The following is a 22,747-nucleotide window of genomic DNA, read 5'->3' on the forward strand; positions in this document are numbered from 1 at the left end:
TGATACTCAAGGATTTATGTCTGTCCTCACGCAGGCCATTCAGGACAGCCATGTTGCAGCAACACTCACCTTCAGATGTAGGCTGGATGCTATAGACTGCACAGGCCAAGCGATCAGCACTAGTATGGCGCTCAGATGTCCCCTCTAGATGAGATGCATGGGTCTCTCCTGGGATGTTCAGTCTTTACTGACGGACATGCCGTCTGATCCTGGACATGTAACAGCCTGCAAATGTTTTGAGAGGTATTCCTACCCGGTACCCCGTTCTGGTCCCGGTGTATTAATGGCGGAAGCACCCTGCCTAATCGGTTCGCTAGGATCTTACCGATCTTACGATCGGCCTGTTTGAGGTCAGCTGCGTCGGATCCCGCTCGGGTTTCCGGAGCAAGACTATAAGATTCCTGTAAAGAGCCAGGCAGTTCCCCCTCCTCTAGCGCGGCCTTATACAAGTCTCCCAGTTTTGGCACCAATAATACAGCAAAGGTACTGTAATACTCCAGGGGCAAGCCGTCTTGCCCGGTGGCTTTGTTCCGGGTCAGGGCCTGGATTGCTTGTTTCACATCAGAGGGTGTGATTACTGCTTTAAGGAGGGTACTGTCCTCACCTAGGATCTGAGGTATGGTGAGAAGTGCTAGGAAGTGGTTGACTAGTCCCTGGCAGTTCTGCTTAGGGCTCTTGTATATCTTTGCATGGTGGTCCTGGAAGAGTCGTAGGATATCTGTCTGGGAAGTGGTTACCCTGCCCGTAGGGTCAGTAATTTCAGTAATTGGTCGTGCGTCCTGGTTCTGAGGGGCGAGCCAGGCAATGAGTGTTCCAGACCTGTCCCATTCTCTATTCTTCCTAGCTGCATATAACTTGAAATTATACCTTCGCAGGTCTGCCAATCCTTCCGCGTATGTGATCTTGGCTTCCACAACTTGGGCTGGGGACACGGAGCCAGAGTCTGCCGCCTTGGTCATGGCTGTAAGCTGAAGTTCACTTTTTTTGTAGGCTTCGGTCGAGTGTCTTTCAGAATCCCGCTATCTGTCTGAAACAGGCCCCCCTGAAAGTTGTGCCATTTCAACATCCTTGTAGACACTGTATTGACATTGTTTGCAAATTATTCTTTGACACTGTCTTCCTGGCTGTGGCAAACAACTAGATCTTCCAGGTATTCCCACTGCAATTTCCAGGTGGGAACCAGTGGGTGGGGTGGTTGCCACTTAAGGGTTAGGAGGTGCGTGTCATGGTCAGAAACTACTCTCCCTGGGTGCCGAGCACTAGGTGGTGGGGCGCTTTCCATGAGGTAGTCTTCAGATTAGCAGGGTCAGGTCTGGTCCCCCTCAGCTGTCTAGTCTGTTTAGGTTGAGCACTGCGGTGTCTGGGTTCCTCGGGCTTCATGCCAACACCTCCAACTCCGGCGCCATGCGGCTCACCCTTCCCCTTTTAGCTTCTCCCCCAGTTTTTCTTGGTTATCAGCTTGTGCTCAGGACCCGGCCTAGGGTTGGATCTCTGCTCTGTTCCGCTGTTTTGCTCGCTCTCTTAGCCTGTGGGTGGTGCGTAGCTCGTCGCCCTGATCCTCCGGCACTCCGCTATATGCCTGAGAGGGCTGCCATTGTGGGGAGCGGTCACTAGCGGTCACTAGGCTGAGATGCTCCGAGTCTTTCCCTATGACACCTCACAGCTCCCAGAGGCATTTCCTAGGCACTCGCTAGGTATCCATCAGCAGGTAGTCGCCATCGCACTTTGTTGTAAGGCCCCACTGATCAGGATGGATATTGATTTTTAGCCCGGCGTCCGGAGCTCTATGCGAGCCCGTCCACCATCTTGGCTGGCTTGGCCATGTCCCGTAGCAATACTTGATAAGCCACCGCGGTGTAGCAACAAGCAACCTGTCCAGGGCATGTATATAGGACAGAAGCTGAACAGCAGTAGTAGTCTTCTCTACACGATACTGGTATGGGTTTTGATAAAACATGTCTATTATACGTCCAGCAGTAGTGAAACCTAGTAAGCTGGATTTCAGGAAGAGGGAACATATCTGGTAGATGGGGCGAACTTCTCTTCCGATGAATACTTCTAACTGTAGATTACTCACCCTTTGAAAATTCCCCAGGTGTCAGACTGGATATGAATGTTTTCAAACAGAACCCAAGTATACTCCTATTAGGCATTATGTGGCTCTACACCACCAGATGCAGATCTTGATCTACTGCTGGTCGCTTCTCAATACCGGTCTCTTCAAATCAACATAATTTAGTAGTGTGCAAGAGATAGGTCATCCCATAAAACCACATACTCCAAATATTGTTTGGACTCTTGCAAGCAAATGTCTGTGACAGATTCCCATCAGGTGTACCTATGTTGCTTGTGGTCAGAGCACCACTACAAAGTCTGTAGCGAATGTGCCCAGATGAATCCCAAGGTCATCTGGGACCGTGAGAAGTTTGTTGCAGTGAAAGTCCTCAGGTAAGTCAAAATCGAAGTCCAAGTGAAACCCGGTCCTTTCCACCACTCTCGAACTCCAGAGAAGACTCAAAGGGGTGTCTCCTTCAGAATAGATTCTAAATCTTTTCCCGCCACACCCCACATTTCCGAGTGGATCCATCTTTGTCGCCACTGCAAATCCGAGAATTTCATGAGGCCATAATGTGTCTTATTGTTATTCTACCGGCATCCTCTGGTGCACTTACGGGCCTCAAGGAACCACAAAGTCTTCTACCTGGAACCTCCTGGCAGGTCAGCGCTCCATCAGCTCGAGCCTTTGGACTGGATATGAGCCCCCACACTGGCTTTGGTGCTGACTTCGATCCTGATGCTAAGACCTGTGTCAGGCCATCAAAACTGACCCCGATGCTGTTGACTCCAGACAGTATAGTACAACCAATTGTCCTTTCAAGTAGCCCCGATCCTACTCACACTTAGCTGCCCCAATACTAAATTTCCAACATTAGTTTTGTCCTCTTCGTGGAAACGGTTTGGGCTGTCAGTTCCACAAGCATCAACCTATGCAGCCAGTCCAGCTAACCAGAGTCATTTAATCGCCTAGATACTGGATCCTAAAGACAACATAGAGAGCAGGGGGAGCAAATGCAGCCTGGTGTTCTGCCTCTTCTGTTGTCTCATCAGTAGCATGTCCATCGAGGCACACAGCCACCCTGTTGGATGCAGGATCTGGTATTACTCCAGGGTGGAAAGCAATCACTTTGGACAAGTCGGTCCTGCAAATTCTCTTTCAGAGCTACGCTCTTCAGTTCCTTTCCACCCCTCTTCATATTCCATCACTCTCAGAGCAGCTGGCTGGGAATCACCTTACCGTTTTACAGCAGGAAGTGCAGACCCTTTTGGCCAAAAGGGCCATAGAGAGGGTGCCAGCATCAAAAGTAGGACCTGGTTGCTACTTCCGCTTCTTTCTGGTGCCAGACAAGGACGAAGGCCATTATCCTATTTTAGACCTTCACGCTCTCAATGCCTTTCTGCTGAAAGACAAATGCCAGGTGTTCACCCGGACCCACGTCTGGTCTGTCCTCAACTTAGGAGACTGGAAGGTAAGTGTTGGATATGCAGGGTCGCCTATTTCCACATCCCCGTCCTGTCATCCCACAAGGGCTATCTGTGGTTCACGCTGGGAGAAGTGCACTTTCTGTTTGTGGTGCTCTCATTTGGCTTTACCAAATGGTCTTGGGAATGCCATTGCACAAAAAATGCTAACGTTCCGCATTCTCTGCACTGGCAAATAGATCAAGCCAAAGTTTTTCCCATTCATGCAAGATACACAACACCATTTGTGGATGTAGATGTCATTCATGCCTGGCAAGGCGTTGGGAACTGAAAACATACGCCCTGGTGTTTAAATATTATGCCAGGTGGTGCGCCACCAGGAAAATCTTCTGGTGATCCTGCCCCTCCCAAAGGTGTAATTACTCCTGACATAGGGTCCACGACCCCACCCACCCAGCTCTTTTTGTTGTTTTCCACAAGGCGATGGTGTTGTCCATGAGCACCTGTAGCATCCTCCCTCTGATGGGTGGCAGGAAGACTTAAAATGCCAAATTTAGGGCCCACAATTCCAAAGGGTTGATATGGAGCTGGGCCTCCGCCGGAGACCAAATGCGTCTGAGCTTCACCTCTCCTAGATGGCCTCCCCAACCCAGGAGTGATGCATCAGTTACCACTGTTAGCTCCTGGGTATGGAAAGGGGTCTGCCACTGATCCAATTGCAGTCCAGCCGCCACAACTGCAGGTATATTGCAATCTCCTTTGAAATATGAATATTGCAGAGTTCCCTGATGCTGTTCCCAATGTGACTTCCAATCCCACTGCAGAGGGTGCGTATACTATCAGCAAGGCTTTGCCAGCAGGAGGCCAACAATCCAAGTAGCCCCAGAACCATCCTTATTGAGATCCAGGACAGAAGCTGAAACATTGGTATCATAGCCTGAATGTCCTGGACTCTGTGCTCCGAAGAAAGGGCACAAAATTGCGCCATGTTCAAAATAGTTCCAATGAGATGAAGCGTCTGCGAAGTCAAATGTGTTCCTGCTCACACCTTTCATGCCTCAGTGAGACCGGAACTTAGTTCTCGCATTTCTAACGTGTAGTTTTGCAGCGTGAATCTTTCTGGATTCACTATGCTCTGCATTATTCCGTTGTCTAGTGGTTGGGTCCAGAATCGTAGTCTTTTTTTTCTTTTTTTTTGTTTTTTTTTTTAGCCCAATTGGGCGTCGATGTCCCACCTTCTGGTGTACTTCCTGTGACGTCGGCACGCTTCCTGCTGAAGCTCCCACCTTTGGGCGCCACCTTCAGATTATTTTTTCCGCCGTTGGGTCTGGATCGTCACCGAGAGGCTCCAGAGTTTTTGGAGGAAAGAAGGTGAAAAAGATGAATTTTACACGGAAAAGATTGGAGAAGCCACAGAGGAACAAGATCACCAAGCCGGGACGACGAAGAAGGAGGAGAACTTCGAGAACTTCGACGTCCAACGGAGAATGCGCACACAGGGGGTCCCCTGAGCGGAGGAATGGACAAGACACCTTTTAAATTCTGCTGTAACTGCCACCACAAATACACGCAAAAGGACCAACACCCGGTCTGCAATCTCTGCATACCGGTCGACCACGAGAGCAAGGACTGCAACGCCTGCTCCGTCTTCACCCCGAAGACTCTCCGGGTTAGAGAGAGACAGAGAAGAGCCAACTACAGCATGCAAGGCAAAGGCCAACCTCCGTCGCTTCGGGACTTGGGCCTCTCCAGCGACGACGAGGACAACATCGCCGAGGGACCAGATGTCAACACGGTCGTAGAGACCGATAAGAAAACATCTAAAGAGTTAAGAGAGACGTCGACCTCTAAACACCCGACAGACTCTCGAAAAAAAGAGTCTAGGTCCTCGAAGGGAGCACTGGCACCGAAAATCTCGACGGCCGCAGCTGCATCTAAGGACAAACAGCCCAGCGGATCCTTCGAAAAGGACTCCCAGGCGGCAAAGAACGGCGAAAAGCCAAGAGCGTCAAAGCACGTCCCTGAAAAGGACCCCTCGACTTCGAAGTAGATTGACCCGAAGGTTGCTTCGACGACTACGTCGAAGAGATCGGCCGAAACGCTGAATGCCGAACAGGCCGCCGAGCTGGAGAGAAAGAGAAGGCTTGAGGCCAAAATGGATAACATCCTGCAAAGGAAGAGAGAGTTCGACGAGAAAATGAAAAGATTCACGATTCTATCGAAAATGCCGACGACAATAGTTGAAATAGAAGAAGAAGAGGAGGAGTTTAACGCCGAAGAACCGCCGAAAACTCCCGCGCCCCAGGAACACCTAGAGGAAGAGGGCCTATACCACGAGGAAGAAGGCGACGATGACCAACGAACGAGTTTCGGCTCGGCATCCTCGATGGCACAGGACCTGGAGTGGCAGGACCTCGACGCCAAAAACCCGGAAGAGCCTGTGGAGATGTACCCTTCGAGGCCTTCGCCGCCAGATGACATTGGGGCCTACAACATGGTCATCAGGAAGGTGGCAATGGCTTATGGAGTCAAACTGAAGGAGGAGGAAAAACCAAAGGCATGCTTCCTCTTAGAGACCCTGCTCCCCACTCAAACAAGGAGTCAATTCCTCCCCATGCTTCCGAGTGTCCTGGACCAAGGGAGGGAGGCATTCAAAGACCCAGTGACCTGCAGGTCGGTCACACCTAGGACGTAGAAGAAATAAAAGCACTCCTCTAAGGATCCCCCCTACATCCAAGGATCCGTCACAGCGGACTCCATTATTGCGGCAACAGCCAGGAAAAGGGAAAATGTTCCAACAACATCAGGCCCACCACCGGACAAAGAAATTAGGAGGATGGACCTAACTGGGAGAAAATAGAGAGGAATGCAGCGGTACGCTGGCGCATGGCAAACTCCAATGCCCTGCTAAACAGACACCATTACCAGCATTGGGATGAGGTCGGACAGCTACTCAAGCACCTCCCTGAGCAATACCAACAAGGAGCATCACACCTGGTTGAAGAAAGCAAAAATATAGCAAATGCTTGCCTGAAAACAGCATTGGATGGGGCTGACACATCCAGCAGGCTGATGATGATCGGAGTCAGAGAAAGAAGGCATGCCTGGCTGAGGATCTCAGGCTTCAAGCCAGAAGTACAGAACAACATTCTGAGCACCCCTTTCAATGGAGAAACGCTGTTCGGGGCACCTGTGGATGAAAAACTCACCCAGCTCAAGAAAGAAAATGAAACTGCAAGGTCCATGGGGACCCTACAATTCAGAGGAATGAGAAGGGGTTCCCCGACACGGAGGCCAAACGGAAGAGGGGGAAATCAGCCAGGAACGTCACACCAAACATTCCAGCAGGCCTTCCAGGGCGACAATCGAGCACAGCAGGGACATGTAAATGTAAATATAAATGTACAGGAATTTATATAGCGCAAATCACCAAGCGGTTTCTAAGCGCTTGCTTAGGGAACCCGTCCTGGTATTCCCCTGTGAGATAACCCCGGCAGGGTATCCACAAGGTGAAAGCCAGGCATCCCACTGCGAGGGGCCGTTGTGGAGATTAAGCAAGCTATTGCCCAGAGTCGCAGAGTGTGAACCCGTGAATCGAGTAGGCACCGGAGCGAGAATTGTCGAGTCCATGGACATTTTAGGACTCCAGACCCCGCCGAGCCGGGAATTGAACCCTGGTCCCGGGCTGACCTCTGCTTCCAGGTCTGCCTCCTCTAACCAGTGAGCCACACTTCTCCAACAACAAACAAAACAACAACAAAACCAAACAAAAACAAACCTGGCAGTATCATTCTCGGGGCCAGTCCTTTTTGTGGGAGGGTGAATGGACGAGGACAAGCAAAAAGAGGGGGCCAGCAACCCACCTCAGTGACTCTGTCCCTCAAAGCGTGCCCACCCACACGAACCTTCCGAGGGTGGAGCGCAACAAGATCAGCAAAAGAGGGTTACACGTTCCAAACATCAACGAACATGTAACACCAGTAGGAGGCAGACTAAGACACTTCTTACAGGAATGGAAAAAGATAACTACAGACAAATGGGTACTCAACATCATACAGTTAGCATACTGCATAGACCTGGAAAGGAAACCACCAAACAGAAAACCAAAAAGGAAGGCGCATTCGGGAAAACTGGCGTTACTCCTAGAGGAGGCACAAGAACTCCTCCAAAAGGAGGCCATTGAACCAGTTCCATCCAGAGAAAGAAACTAGGGAGTGTACTCAAACTATTTCCTAGTGCCAAAGGTGGATGAAACGTTAAGACCCATCCTGGATCTAAGGTTCCTAAACAAATACATAAAGACGTGAAATTCAAAATGACATCCCTACAAGAGGTCATTCCTCAGATAAGGGACGGGGACTTAATGTCCACCATAGATCTCAAAGATGCCTACCTGCACATTCCTATGAACAGGCAGCACAAACACCTACTGAGATTTACCATCAACAAAGAACACTACCAGTTCACAGCCCTAGCCTTCGGACTAAAATCCGCACAAAGGATCTTCACCAAATGTCTCGCTGCCGTGGCATCGCACCTGCTGAGGGAAGGGATTCATGTATACCCTTACCTCGACGACTGGTTAATAAAAGCAAGTTCCCACAGGACATGCAAGGAACACATACAGCGGGTCAGAGAAACGCTGACAGACCTGGGATTCTCCATACACTGGGGGAAATCCTCAATGGAATCAGAGCGAGTGAAGAACTTCCTGGGTGCACAGATCAACACCATACAGAGCAAGGTGCTCCCCAGCGACAAGAGAACACTTGTCCTGCTGAGGGAGACACGCCACTACCAGAACGGGCGAGCTCTGACCGTGAGGACAGCGAGCAAGATCATGGGGATGATGGCGTCCTGCATACACCTGGTCCCCAATATACGGCTCCACATGAGACCATTCCAGGAATGGCTGGAACAACAATGGTCACAAGCTACAGGAAGTTGGGAAGATCTAGTGGTTGTAACGCACGCAGTGCAGGAGGAGAAAATGTGGTGGAACAAGGAGAACATAATAAAGGGGAAGCCTTTAACACTACCAACCTCAACGGTGACCATCACCACAGACGCATCCCAGATGGGATGGGGTGCACACATGAATAAGCTCAAGGTGAGGGGTCTGTGGACTCCAGCAGATGCGGTCAGACACATCAACTACCTGGAACTGAAGACAGTGTTCCTCGCCCTGGAGGCCTTCCAGAAACCACTGTGCAACCAGAGAGTGTTGAACAGACAACACAACAACGATGTTCTACATCAACAAACAGGGCGGAACACAATCAGTCGCACTATCCAACCTAGCGCAGGAAATATGGAGATGGGCCATCCCACTCAAAATAGACCTCCTGGCCATACACCTACCGGGGGAAGGACAATGTGGAAGCAGACAGGCTCAGCAGACAGACATCAGCATCCCACGAGTGGGAGCTCAATGCACAGGAAACGCAAAAGCTATTCAGGAGGTGGGGAACTCGGACAATTGACCTATTTGCAACACACCAGAATGCAAAATGCCGATACTTTGCATCCAGGCAACCAGGGGAACGATCCCTGGGGAATGCCCCATGGATAAGCTGGTCAAAAACATTTGCCTTCGCTTTTCCCCCGATACCACTGATACAGAGGGTACTTAGCAAGTGCAGAACCAGCAACATGACACTGATCTTGGTGACACCTCAGTGGGCCAGGCAGACCTGGTACTACCAGATAATGGAAATGGCACAGGGACCACCCTACAAGTTCGGGAAAAGAAAAGACTTACTCTCCATGCAAAACGGAGAGGTCCTACACCCAGAGCCAGAGAGCCTCAGCCTAGCTGCATGGCTCCTGAAGACATAGAGTTTGCACACCTAAAACGACCGGAGAGCACGCTGCGGGTGCTACGGGAGGCAAGGAAACCTACCACACAAAGGTGCTATGTAGCAAAATGGAAAAGTTTCACACTGTGGTGCAGCAAGGAAAAGCTACACAAAAAGATGACAAGGAAATCAACGGTGCTAAAATATCTAACACACCTGCTGAAAGCAAACCTAAGTTAATCCTCGCTAAGGGTACACCTAGCAGCGATAGTAGCCTACACAAGAGGAGAGACAGAAAAGAGCTTCTTTACATCACAAGTAGTTAAGAGATTCTTGGAAGGGGCAAAGAGGATTGCACCACCTAAAAGGATGCCCCCGCCGGCATTGAACCTTAATTTAGTCCTAACAGAACTTATGAAAGCGCCCTTTAAACCCGTTCATAAGGCCTCACTACAAATGCTGACAATGAAGACAGCCTTTCTGGTGGCAATCACTTCGCTGGGTAAGCGAGCTACAAGCGCTAACGCTACAAGAACCCTACATCCAAATACACAATGACAGGGTGGTCATGAGAAAGGACCCACATTTTATGCCAAAGGTGGTGTCAAGGTTTCACATGAACCAAACAATACAGATACCAAGCTTCTTTTAGAAACCGTCAACAAGCGCAGAGAGGGCACTGCACACTCTGGACGCTAGAAGGGCAGTAATGCATTACATAAAGAGAACGAAAGAACACTTGAAGACAAAGCAGTTCTTTGTGTCCTTCGCATCCAGTTTCCTGGGTAGACCAGTAACTAAGGACACCATCGCACGATAGATCGCACAAACTATACAATTCTGCCACAAGCAGGCAGGGCAAGAACTAACAGGAAGGGCACAAGCCCACTCTACAAGAACAAGCATTTGCAATGCAATAGGTCTCGCATTATTAAAGTTTGGGCTATTGGCATTGTAAATGACAATGCCTTTTATTAATTTGTTTTCAAAACTTGCAATCGGTGCATAAACAAGCACTTTGAACGTATAGTCCTTGCTTACAATGAGCAAGGCTGGCAGTAAAACAGACTGCCAGCCTTGCTTCTTATAAGCATCGACTAGAAGTACAAAGTGCTTGTTTACACACCGATTCAAATGAATAAAAGGCATTGTCATTTATAATGCCAATAGCTCAAACTAATAATGCGAGACCTGTTGTATTGTAAATGCTTGTTTTTTTTAGAGCATCCATCACATTTGCCAAGTAAAGATAAGACAACAGGGGAGCAAGTATGAAGCCCTGTTTAAAGCCCTGGTCCGTAATGAGCTTCTCTGATACCACCCTTTCTCGGATTAGGAGCACCCTTACCCATGTTCTCATGTACAATGAAGTGATGGCAGTCAGCAAAGGCAACGAGATTTCCCATTTTATACGTTTTTGCCATAGTCTCCCTTTGTCTATGCTATCAAAAGCTGTTTCTAAGTCAATAAAGAAAGCATAAAGAGTTACTTTTCGGTGCAGTTGATGTTAGTATAATTAAAGGGAGTGTTATCTTCTATCACTCCATTTTCCTTTTCCTTCCAACTAACAGACTCACATGTCCACCACTCAAATTAATTCATATTTCCTTATACTAATTCACCACTAATCTTTTTTGGATTCCGGAGTAACGTGATATTCTCCGAAAAGCGCTTCAACACCTCATCAAGGGTAGTAAGCGCTATATGAATACAATTGCAATACAATCCGGGCTCCCCTTGAAAAACTGCAGATACAGATGTCAGTTATGGGGCATATTTGTGGCGCTGCCAGCAGCTGCTGTTAACTAGCAGCTCGCCAGGCTGATTAAAACTACCTCGGAGTTGGTGGCAGCTGGATTAAGAGAAGGATGAAACCATGGCCAGCTGATGCATTTTATTACAGCCAGACTTTATTATGTGTAAGCACAGATGTATTTTTCAAACTGGAGGAAGCAGGGGCAGGAGTCAGGCAGGTAGACAGACCTTTGGGAGAGGGTGGGGGGCTCCTTGGCACACATCTTCCTGCCCTGTACACCACAAGAAAGGGCGTCCCCATCAAACCTGGATAATACACACTTAACATTTATCCATCTTGCAGGATGTCCTTTGGAGGTGAAATCAAGGCTCACGTGAGGTTGGGATTGGAGCTGTGCTTTCGTAGAGGAGCAGACAATTTAAACATGCTTATTTCAAAGTGAAATACTCTTCTAAAACAGTTTATATTGATTGAAGACTGAAAATCAATGATTAAGAGTAAAAAATAGCAGGAAAATTTGAAAATCTATGGCGCAATATCCTGGGGGGGTCTGAATAGTGAACTTCTTTAATTAACTTTACATAGATCAAATTGCTCTCCTGATAAATCTTCACTTGTGAGGTAACACAGACAGGAATAGCAAAACAGCCCTAGGCAGCTTGCTATTTAGCAATACTAGTGTGCAAGGAACATGCAGTTGCAGTACACTAAAAAAAAATACATAGCACTTGTTTATTTAGTAGTCCTTTGTGGTTGGATGCGTAAAAAAATAACATCAATCAACTACGGTCCTCTAGAACAACATGAGCGAAAAAATGCGATCATGACGTTTGCAAAGTGTATAGTTACAACTAATAGACAAATACTAACCGCAATGTTCACAACAGGAATCTTGCAAGAGACTATCCGTAACCAACTTGAAGGATTTGCACTGACCTCAGAGAGGCCTTTAGTGATACCAGCCACGCCAAATCTCATGTTGTTTGGAGGAAGGCCGGTGCGGAGCTTGAATGCAGTCCTCGTCAGAAGGTTATTCATTCACCACATTCGTAGCCCCAGGTGACGGCAGAGAGAGAATTGGAGGTTAACAGAGTAGAGACGAGAGTGTCCAGTTGGCAGCTGAGGAGGCTGAGCCCCGTACACTCGGTGCACTCAGTAAAGGCGGTGAATAACAGCAGCTGGCTCAGCCAGCCAGTACGACAAGCACTAGTACAGAGGCCCTTGTGAGGCAGAAGGCCCCTGAAGTCGGATGGACACAGAAACAGCACCCCAAATATTCACTGTCTGGCTGTCAACATGTGTATACCATAGCAGTGCGAGGAGCTGGAATCGGGGAAGGGTGAAATCTCTGGTGGGAGGGCCCGGCACCCTGTAAGGTATTTCAGGTCTTCCTGAACTCACTCTTGCACTTTTCACAAGCGCAAGCTACACACCCACCTTTCATACAAGCGGCTATAGGCCGTCCAGTTTGTAAATGCGCTATGGAAGGAAGTGCCGGGAAGGAGATAAGAGGAATGTAATCGCGGGCACACGGTGCTCCTACGCAAGGACTCCCCTATTGTTACTCATCGAGTTCTTACAGTGCCTCGAAGGCCCAAGCCTTACGTAAAAGCGCTCACTTCCTGGTGATGACACATTAAGAGACTGTCGAGCACAAGCGTGAGTGCTTCGGATAATCAGCACTGTCAGCATGTGTATACCATAGCTGGTAGGAGACGTACAAAAGGAAAGAAGAACCGGAAGACAGCAGAACACGAGTGACGGGAGAACAGGGAAAAAGAAACAAGTAATCGCGATCGCAAAAAAAACAAGTGGAACAGACACATGCACAAATTTAGTAATCTGTAATAGAAGTGCCATAGACAGGTTTGAGAGTGTTATGGACTCATGTTGAAAATAATTTTGAAAGGTGCCTGGACTCAAAAATCGCCTGTGTCCAGAAATCGGGTGCCCACTGAACAAGGGATTTTGTTTCTGTGTAGCTTAAACCATGCGATTTTCAACACGCACCATGCCAACAACAACATTGGGTAATAAGGGCCAAAAACGGTAAACGGAATATTAAAAATCAGTACTCATTTAAATAATAATGGTTGTTAATTGTGAAATTATGACGATCTTATGAGAAAATCGTAACCGTAATCGTAGAGGTTATTGTGAAGAACTGTGAAATTGATGAAGGCCAAACTCTGTAATACAATGCAGCAGAGAACAACTTATGTGCGGCTGTGAAATAGAGTATGTAATATTAAGACCATATCCGTAACCCAACATTGTTACATGTACAGGCAGAGGGAAAAGGATTACGGGCAGAGGTAAAAGGCACATGCAGCAGATAGAAACTCCATAAAGGGCCATTGAGACGCTTGACAGTGTTGTGGACTCATGTTGGACATAATTATTAAAGGATCACGGACTTCCAAAGTGGGCGAAATGCTGAGAGATAAAGCACATGCATGTGCTGCGTTAATTAAGTCAACCAAAACATGACCCTTTCACCTTCTGTGTGTGAAACCAGCACCAGAATGTGCTAGTAAAGTAGAGATTGTATTGGCTTTTTTTTTTTTAAAGAGCCACCTTGAATGGATGACTCAAAAGATAAGCAGTGACAATCCCGGGGCCTTCGACGCTCGAGCAACACAGAGGCAGGCACAGGAAATATATGTAACGACGGGCAAAAAGAAAAGGGAGGGGGACGATAGCAAATCTGACAGCCAGGCAGTTGAGAAAAGCAAACAAGCCATGGACTGAGCAGTAGGAAATGCGAAGGAATCCGGCGCGTGACTTCTATGTGCAGTGTTTGCTAACAGAGCGAGGCAGGGGCGAGTGTTAGCGTGCTAGAGAGAAGGGGGTGTGTGATAAGCGTGAGGCGAGAGACGGCCTGGCGGCCGTCAAAGTGAAAGCCGTGGGCAGTGAATAAATATGGGGAGGAGAAATGCCTGAGGCACAGCGCACGCTGGGGGATGCCTGTGGGAGGGAGGCTGGTGGCTTTGATGTGCACGCGCTTTTTAGGTCAATGCACTTGCGCATTGAGCCTTGCTTTTCACGGGCACAGCATCAAATCGCCCGATGGTTAAGCTCTGGTTAAGCCCCAATATCTCTTGCAAGCTCAATGCGCAAGCGCATTGACAGGCTCGACCTAAAAAAGGGAGCAACAATAGCCTTCCTGGCTAACACTCCCATTCAGGACATATGCCTGGTGGCAACACGGGCTTCAGTGCACGCGTTCACTAAGCACTACTGCGTGGATATATAGATGAACAAGGAAGCACAAGTAGGACAGAAAGTGCTTCAACATATATTCAACAACCAACGCTCATCTTCCACCCAGCCGCCACAAATATAAGAAACCGCTACAAAGTCTATACACAGCATAGTGAACCCAGAAAGATTCACGCTGCAAAACGAATAGTTTCTTACCTGTCGGTGTAGTTTTGCAGCTTGAAGATCTTTTTGGATTCACTAGCGAACCCACCCACCTCCACCAGAAAGATGAGGCAGAAGAAGGTGGAAACACAAGCTATAAAATACTAACAGACGCTTTACGAGACAAAGTGATAAATTATTTACTTTAAGGAAGAAATTGTAAACATTGCCAAGGATTCACGTACAGAACACAAAAACAAGAAAAAAGAATCCGAAGATGGCGCACAAAGGTGGGAGCTTCCGCAGGAAGCGTGCCGACGTCACAGGAAGTACACCAAAAGGTGGGACGTCGACTCCCACCTGGGCTACAAAAAAGAAAGAAGAGACTACGATTCCAGACCCAACCACTAGACCGCGGAATAATGCACAGCATAGTGAATCCAGTAAGATCTTCAAGCTGCAAAACTACACCGACAGGTAAGAAACTATTCGTTCCTTTGAACCGCTGCACATCCATCCTTTGTGGCTCCTCACTCTAAAAGTTTTCTCATCACCATATCATTGTTGTGGAGGGTGAGTGAGCTACAAACCTTCTCTGTAAACCTGCCGTACACACCATTCTTTCCATTGAAACTAGTGTTGACAATCCAAGTCTCCTTTCGCCCAGAAGCTGAACCTCTTTTATCATTGTGCAAAACATCACCTTCCCGGCTTTATTTGCTCCACCTAATACCGCTTCAGAAGTGGAGAGACTCCATCAACTGGATCGCAAAAGAGTTCTCTGCCTCTACATTGATATTGCCAGAGAGTAAATTATGTGGATGATCAGCTATTTGTTGGGTTCGCTGGAGAGAAGGGCTTAGCAATCCAGAAATATACCATTTCTCACTGGATTGTTTGTGCATCAAACTGCAATGTGTACAGCCTAAGAAGCAGCCCTCAGAAGATTTGCAAGCTCATTCCACCAGAGCCTAGGCAGTTAATACTGTGTAGGCACACAGACTGCCTGTTCTGGACGCTTGCCAGCCTGCCGTGGCATAATTTCATAAGTTTATGAAGTACCACTCTTTGGCCAGCCAGGTCTGACAAGAGAGGCACTTAGTCCTGCAGGACTTTTTGGTCTGATCCAATTCGTGGACCGCCCATCAGGGAGGTTCTGCTTGGTATCGGTTCAGGAGGTGAGGAATCTGCGGTTAGAAGTACCCATTAGAAGAATAAGCGGACCTATGATAAAATTCTTCCTGCGGGATACTCTAACTGCAGATTCCTTAGGGATGATGCCACCCTCCCCTTTCTGTGAGCTGGACTGTTTTCTATCTAGTAAGGTCCCAAATCTCGAGATCTGCACACTGGTCAAAGCCAAGCTACTGTTGAACTCCATCTGGGGGCATGGACAGACTGGAAAGCAACTGACATATGGAGCTCCATGTGTCACTTTCATAGTGGAACGAACAACATTGGCGCGGAGCTGCACAGCGCCACCTAGATGCACTACTGCTTGAAATGTCCAAATCTTGTCTGACACCTGGGGAATACTCAAAAGGCAGTGGGTTATTGAGAGCAGAACATGTTGAAGAAATGTAGAACATCACATCTCAGAAAAAAAAAAGCCTGGCCCACAAATTGCTGCGATGCAAGGATATGTTAAATGTTCATAGTGTGAATTGAAATTTAAATTGAAAAAGGATTTAGAAAGCGCATGGCTACCCAGGAACGTCCCAGCACTAGTGTGACGGACGTTACAACAGTACACCGTGCTTAGGAACTACAGTAGGCACTGTGATCAGTGATTTAAGCAAAGCATTTTCAGCAAAATATAATGGGTATGGTGCTACTGTTGAGGCTTCTAACAACTCTGCTGGTCTGCTAATTTCATGGGTCTCTGACGGTGTTTCATACCTGTTAACAATCCATTTATGCGTAGGGTATCACCAAAATACGTGCCTTTCATAGCTGGGTTCTCTGTGGCAAAATGCGCTGACATTTTCTGTTGCAGATAGGAAGTAAGTCAGATTGCATGAGACGCCACCGGAATCTGGGTCTGTGACTGGGACAATGCTAGTTTGTGAATCAAAAGCTCTAGGCAGGTCAAGCCCTTTATGGTATTCTCGGACGTAAAAACTGTGAAATGGAGTGGGGGGTTGGGTGATTATATTTGAGTCATAGCTGACCTGCCCACATGAAGCTAATCCATCTCATGGTGATACTGTTTCTTAGGAAGAGAAGTGCCATTAGTTTGAGAGGCAGATTAGAAGCACTTCCGGAGGCAGATCAAGGGATGAGCGAGATCTGTCATTACTGAAGGCCAATGCTTTAGATTCAACCTAACTCAAAGCCTGTCTGAGCTCACACATGCATGGAGATACAATACCCAAATGTCGCTAATCTCAAAAAGGTGATTAGCTGGGGCAAAACCAGCAAAGCAAAAATGCTTTAAATAGTTTGGGAAAGTTAAATAGTCAAGAGAGAACTAGGCACAAAAGATTGGCATTTGCGGATGCGTCCATCTAAAGTCACACAAATCCATTTGTAGTGATGTGGGAACACATTTTTAAGGCGTGAACTTTAAAGTATCATATATCCTTCTTTGCATGTTTCACAGTTTATTTTTGTGTTTTTCTTTCCCTCCTAAGGCGAGGTCACAGCGTATTGAAGATTCAGCTTCCCAGCAAGGAAGAGCATGTTATACTTGTGCGACTATCTAAGATCCAGAGGGAGCTCTACACAGAGTTTATGAACCGCTTTCGAGATGCTGGCAACAGCGGTTGGCTAGGGCTGAACCCTCTCAAGGCTTTCTGCGTCTGTTGCAAGGTATGCTTGTGCAGGGATGAAAGAATTATCATTTTAGTGTATCATGCTCTTTTACAGATTGGCTGTTGTGCAAAGATGCTCTGCATTGAGATAGGCGATTTGACCTTTATTTATTGAAAGCTAAGTGGAAGTTAAACTCTCTTTCGAATTGGAAAGTAACTATATCACGTTTTGAAAAGTTTGGGATGGGTGAATGGTATAGATTCAGAGAGCTTAGACTTTATTTGGGTTATGCATGCTGTGATGTTCATGAGCTGAAGGCCAGACCTTAATGTAAGATGGTTGGCATTGTATGATAAACTGGGATATGGCAGAAAAATGTGAAGCCAGCTTCTGCATTACTCTTGCAGACAGATCAGTGTAGAAGTAGATGTTTGCTTATAAGATATGTAGTGACAATCATATAAGGGTATTCTAACCTACTGTTGGTATTCTCATGCAAAGGTATTACATCAGCATTTCTGAAGTTTCCCTTTTCAGTTAAATACCACTCAAGAGATACTTACAAAATATTGGAAAGCTCATTATTTTAACACAGCAACCATGCAAAAAGGCATTAACGAAAAAACGGTTGCAAAACGTAGTTCTGCAGGCACAGATTTTTTTTTAAAAGGGGTGTATTTCTCCATAAGAAAACCAAAAAGAACCGAGGTACAAGAGAGTATACCCCTTGAGAGGGGGGAAGAAGAGAAAAGAAAGCACAGTAGATGAAAAATACGGAAACCCATAAGAACAAACAGCAAACAAAAACAATCGGGAAAACATGACTGCAGTAAAAATAGAACAGGAAAAAGGAGACGGTGACACAGGCAATCAGGGGAAAGCATTGGCACAGTCAATAGGTCTTGCCTGCACTGGTATTTGAAAATCTTTTGATTTTGCCAATGTTTTTTACCCATTCTGTTCTACATCAGCGAAAAGAAAACAAATAAATGCTTGATTGCTGATTCAGAATAACATTGGCAAAAAGAACAAAAAAAGTTCCATGTGACTTATACATGTCATGCTTTTAATTTTCTCTTTAAAGCTTGTAGACGCTAATCTTCGAGCAGTAAATTAAAAATAGTTAGAAATTGTGAAAGTGCATTAAAGAATAAAAGTAGCTGGTAGCAGATTACAGTTGCTGGAACCTTCAATATATGGGAAAAAAATAGTAAATAAAAAAAAGGCAATGGGTGCAGGTGGGAGTCAAATGGGTGAGTGTAAAAGTCAGTGTTGGAGTAGGACGGGAAGCAACAGAGCTCTTTTGGAAGTGAGTCTGACTAAAAAAAAAAACAAAGAAAGATGGGACGGAAGTAGTGAACGACGTGGGGGTTGGTGGAAAAAAAAACTGAGACCACATCAAGGGATGGGTTGATTGGAGTGGGAAATAGCAGCACGCAACGGAGTGCAAGAAAGCACATACACTCCTATGGAGTTCTAAACTAAAAAGAAAAAAGTAGTTCTCATAATGTAAGCAGTAGAAATTCAAATATATGAGGTACGTTCTTTGAAAATTGCTGTAATGATATAGATATTTTTTTATCTCCCTCATGTTACTGTTGGTAGCACTTTGATCACCCGAGCCTCTTGTACAGGCATTAAATATACAGCTTCCAACTTTTAATACTGTACAGATTGACTCTTGTCGCATCTTTCTTTTGAGTCAAAGGCATTCAAGCTCTTTGCTCTGCTTCAATATCTGCTCTTGAGCATATACTTTTAGAGCTCAGAAGGTAAGTCTTATGGAAAAGACCGTCCTGTCCCTACTGCCACCACATAAATCACCCCAACACTGACCAAATTATCCGATAATAGACATTCCTTAAGCCCACTCTGCTCACACATGGGTTGAAGCTTGAAAGTTGTCACATTCAGGGAGATGGGTGGTGGTACAATTTAGACCTCACTTTTGAAGCCAGTAATTCATTATCAGAATGTGTATTGCTTCATTTGGCAACATTCAGTTGTTTAGAAATATATGATGAGACGCATCCCATCTAAATTTTCTTCTGATGATAGTTCTCCTACTTCAACTATTGAATGCATTTGCGTACAAATAAAAATGTATTACTTTGAAGGACAGTGTCCAAGATTGCCAAGATGATGGACGCTCATTAAAGAGCTCTACCAGCCTGCCTCGCCATCTAACCTGATCCTGCTGCTGGCACCACACAGCACGAGAGAGGGGCTGCCATGATCTCTTTTCTGCCTGCCCCCGCTGCCCGCCAGACTTGGGGGCCCCAGAGGGCCACGCTCCACAAAATAAAGCAGTGGCCACCGACAAGCCACAAAATTAAGATGGCGACTGCGGGCCTCCTCAAGCCTTGCTAGCAGGAAGCTCCTGGTCCTTTCTCCTCCTGTCTGGAGCGATCAACAGTCCCAGACAAATGCTTGTACTACCCACAGACAACTAGGGCCCCATGGAGTATTCGGGTTGAACGGGCATTTGGCCTGGAACTATCCAGTGACCATGGGTAAAGGGTGCCAGGCACACTCAAACTAAAATGAACTGCTTTGCCCTCCCACCCCAGACGCCAACAAACCGCTGACTGCTGCCCCTCCACCCCAGGATCAGACTGGGACAGACTCCAACCTACAGGCCATACAGGAGTCCCAAACGGCCCTTGAGTCAAAGATTGGGGAATGAGCATTAATGTTGTGCGCGTGAGTCAAGACCCACCCAGTTTTGCTGAGAGAGCATCTGAGGTCAATGGATGTGTCTCAACCCTAGAGGACTCCTCCGGGAAACTCTGCTCGACGATTGCCCGACATGCCTCATTGGTGAAACTACTGGCGGGACACACAGAGAATAGAGCATGCTGAAATAATTTGCGATTCGTGGAGTTTCCGGCAGGGAGTAGATTGTACGTTGCCAAAAAGTTCCTAGAATCATGGATCCACCCCTGGCTCCCTACGGATGTCTTCTCACCTGCTTCATTGACAGGGCACACCAGGCCCTGGAACAGAACTTCATTCCCCCCCCCCCACCACCACCCCCAACCCCCCTAGAGAGAGACACTCTGGGTTCTTATTGCCAAGATCCTCAATTGTAAGGACAGAGATGTCGTCTTTAGCAGCACCTATGGACATGCCCCCATACCCCTCCAATCATGCTGCATCCTAGTGTTTCCGGACGATGCATGTTGCAAAAATAAATAAAAATTCCATGCTATTTACAAAAATGAAAGCACTGTGCCTAACTTACATATTTCTGTTCCCTGCTGTCCTAAAAGTGATATATAACACACATACAGCCTTCTTTGACACACCCAAGGAGTCCTGGGAATGGGCGACAGAAGAGAAAGTCATTTGCCGCAGAACTGATGCGGGACACAGGCGTCCTACTCTGACAGGACCGAGGCAACATGGGGAAAAACTCCAAAGGAGGCAACAATCCTGGACGGGGCTGGCGCTGTGGCACAATGGCCTCCTCGGAAGTGGAGAACAACAGGACTGCGAGACAGCCATGGACAGAGACAACCTAGGCTAGGACCAGACCTCAGCAGGGACCTTGGCAATCAACTTGCCTTCCACTGGCGATACACCTTATGATCTGTCAACCACCGACCAGGTGTATCCCCTTTCTCTGAATGGATGATCAGTTACACGGCCCCTTGACTTGCCGTTTTATGCCAGCAGAACCATATCCTACAGCTACATTTGTTGTTTCTGTTTCTTTTTGGATGATAGTGTTTGTCTATAAGTCGACCGATGCTTCTTGGCTGAAATGTTTGGATTGGGACGTTTTTGGAGGGGCCCTAGGGGATGTCTAATGTTTGCTTGTTCTTTTCACTTGTTCATTTTGATTTCCACAAATCCAATGCACCACGTCACAATACTGTTGCATGCATGACACAAGTCAACCTTATCTGTACCACGCAGGCCGTACAATAGGGTCCATAGGTGCTGGATGGGTGTAAATCCCGCCTTGAGGCACTCACATACACTCCTCACACATCTCCTGTGTCGGCGGCAGCTATAATGACATGGAATGTTAACGACCTAAACAACGGCATCAAACACTGCATTATGGTTTGTAATCACTGACACATATAAACCTATAAGTCACTCCTATGGCAGGCCTTAATAATCCTGAAGGCAGAGTGCTTGGTTCTGTGTGAGAGGGTGCCCATGCATGAGCAGGACCCCTCTGCAGGTTTCGGAATCTATTTTCTGAGGCTGTTCTGTGATGCAGCCAGACCATATACTCTTAAGTGCATTATAACCTCGCGGTAAATGCTAACTTTGGAATGGCTGCATGGAAACCTGTTGTGTTTGGTGTCCAGCACCAGGTCGTCGTCGACACCTCCTGTGCCTCGTGGCTGAAGAGTCAAGCTTCACCTTCTTCACCTGAAATCCTCCGACATCGGTGGGCATCCGCTCATCGCCTTCCTTGTCACTGGCAAGTGATCCAGACTCTGTCCCCTCTGCTTTCAGGTTCTTCAGATCTCCGATCCACTCTTGGATCCACCCGGACACTTTCGACTTGGTCGGCAGCAGCACTTTGCAGCAGATCGCCATTGAAAACGACGACGAAACCAGACAGTAAAAGACACCTATGTACCCGGCTTCCCTGGGTGAGGTAACTCGAGTACTCCGGTGCTTCCATGGTATTGACTCTATAACTGCCTAGTTCGAAAGGGGGTTTGCTCCAAGTCCTCTTCCAAGTGTCCTTAATCTTTAAAATTCCAACCGCGACTTTCCCCATAGAAGTTAATGGCGATACGCGCCTGTGTTTAGACACTGTACGCGTGCCCCGTGGGTCCCCGGTGTCACTACCTTGGGTGGTTCCTGGTGGCCCCAGTGGTTCTAAAGGCTCTGGGCCTTGTATCTATGTCAGTCGTGGTTCTTATACCACTTTCTTAATATATGGTTTGGTACGCCCCAAAGGCTCAACGTATATTGTGCTAATTTACTGTGTGCTAAATAAGTTTACTGAATGCACTTTTGCCTCTAGCCTCATAAAGATACTAGAGGGATGTGTTTAGAATAAATACATATATTTTAAATATATACCTGGAGTGGTTCTCCTTTAATTTGTTCATTCACAAGATTATAGACTGGTAAAGCAAGCTCCTTCAAGACTTAGCCTGACGGCTGCTCTCCACAGCTACCACTAGGATAGCTTTCTATAAAGGTTGTCTTAAACCTACCATCAATAAGGGTTGTTTGGACTGGTGCAAGGTGCCCACTAGAGTAGTGGACAGCATATGCCAGGCTAATTTCTCACAGTGGGCATACAATATCCCATCCTGTCGCGCTTTGGCTATGATCCGGTTTTCCAATCAGGCCACACCAAGGGATCATGCTGCATTATGATCCTTTTCCATGAAAAGTTTCCCCTCGCCGCCAGCTACTCCATTACTGAAACCTCTGGCAGATACACAATAGTAGAAGAGGGGACCCATTACAAATTCCTTTGTGTGTATATCACCCCCCTTCCCCTCCCCCCCACAACAAGTGAAAGCCACTCACTGAACCTAAATCGATGGTTCTATACCTCCCTCCAGACCACACCATAGTTGGAGGGCACTTCAAGGCATAATGGATCCCC

At 47.1% G+C, this 22,747-nt stretch overlaps 1 protein-coding gene across 2 annotated transcripts in view; it reads left to right on the plus strand.

Moving 5' to 3' along the window:
* The window catches only part of RAD54L2 (RAD54 like 2), a 796,737-nt gene that overhangs the window by 376,560 nt on the left and 397,430 nt on the right, over window positions 1-22,747 (plus strand). For both annotated transcript variants that reach the window (XM_078661273.1, XM_078661274.1), the window contains exon 11: window positions 17,034-17,211. In XM_078661273.1, coding sequence (XP_078517399.1) covers window positions 17,034-17,211 — 178 coding nt within the window. The remainder of the gene's footprint in view (window positions 1-17,033; window positions 17,212-22,747) is intronic.

Source organism: Lissotriton helveticus, chromosome 9 (assembly GCF_964261635.1).
Source record: "Lissotriton helveticus chromosome 9, aLisHel1.1, whole genome shotgun sequence".
NCBI lineage: Eukaryota > Metazoa > Chordata > Amphibia > Caudata > Salamandridae > Lissotriton > Lissotriton helveticus.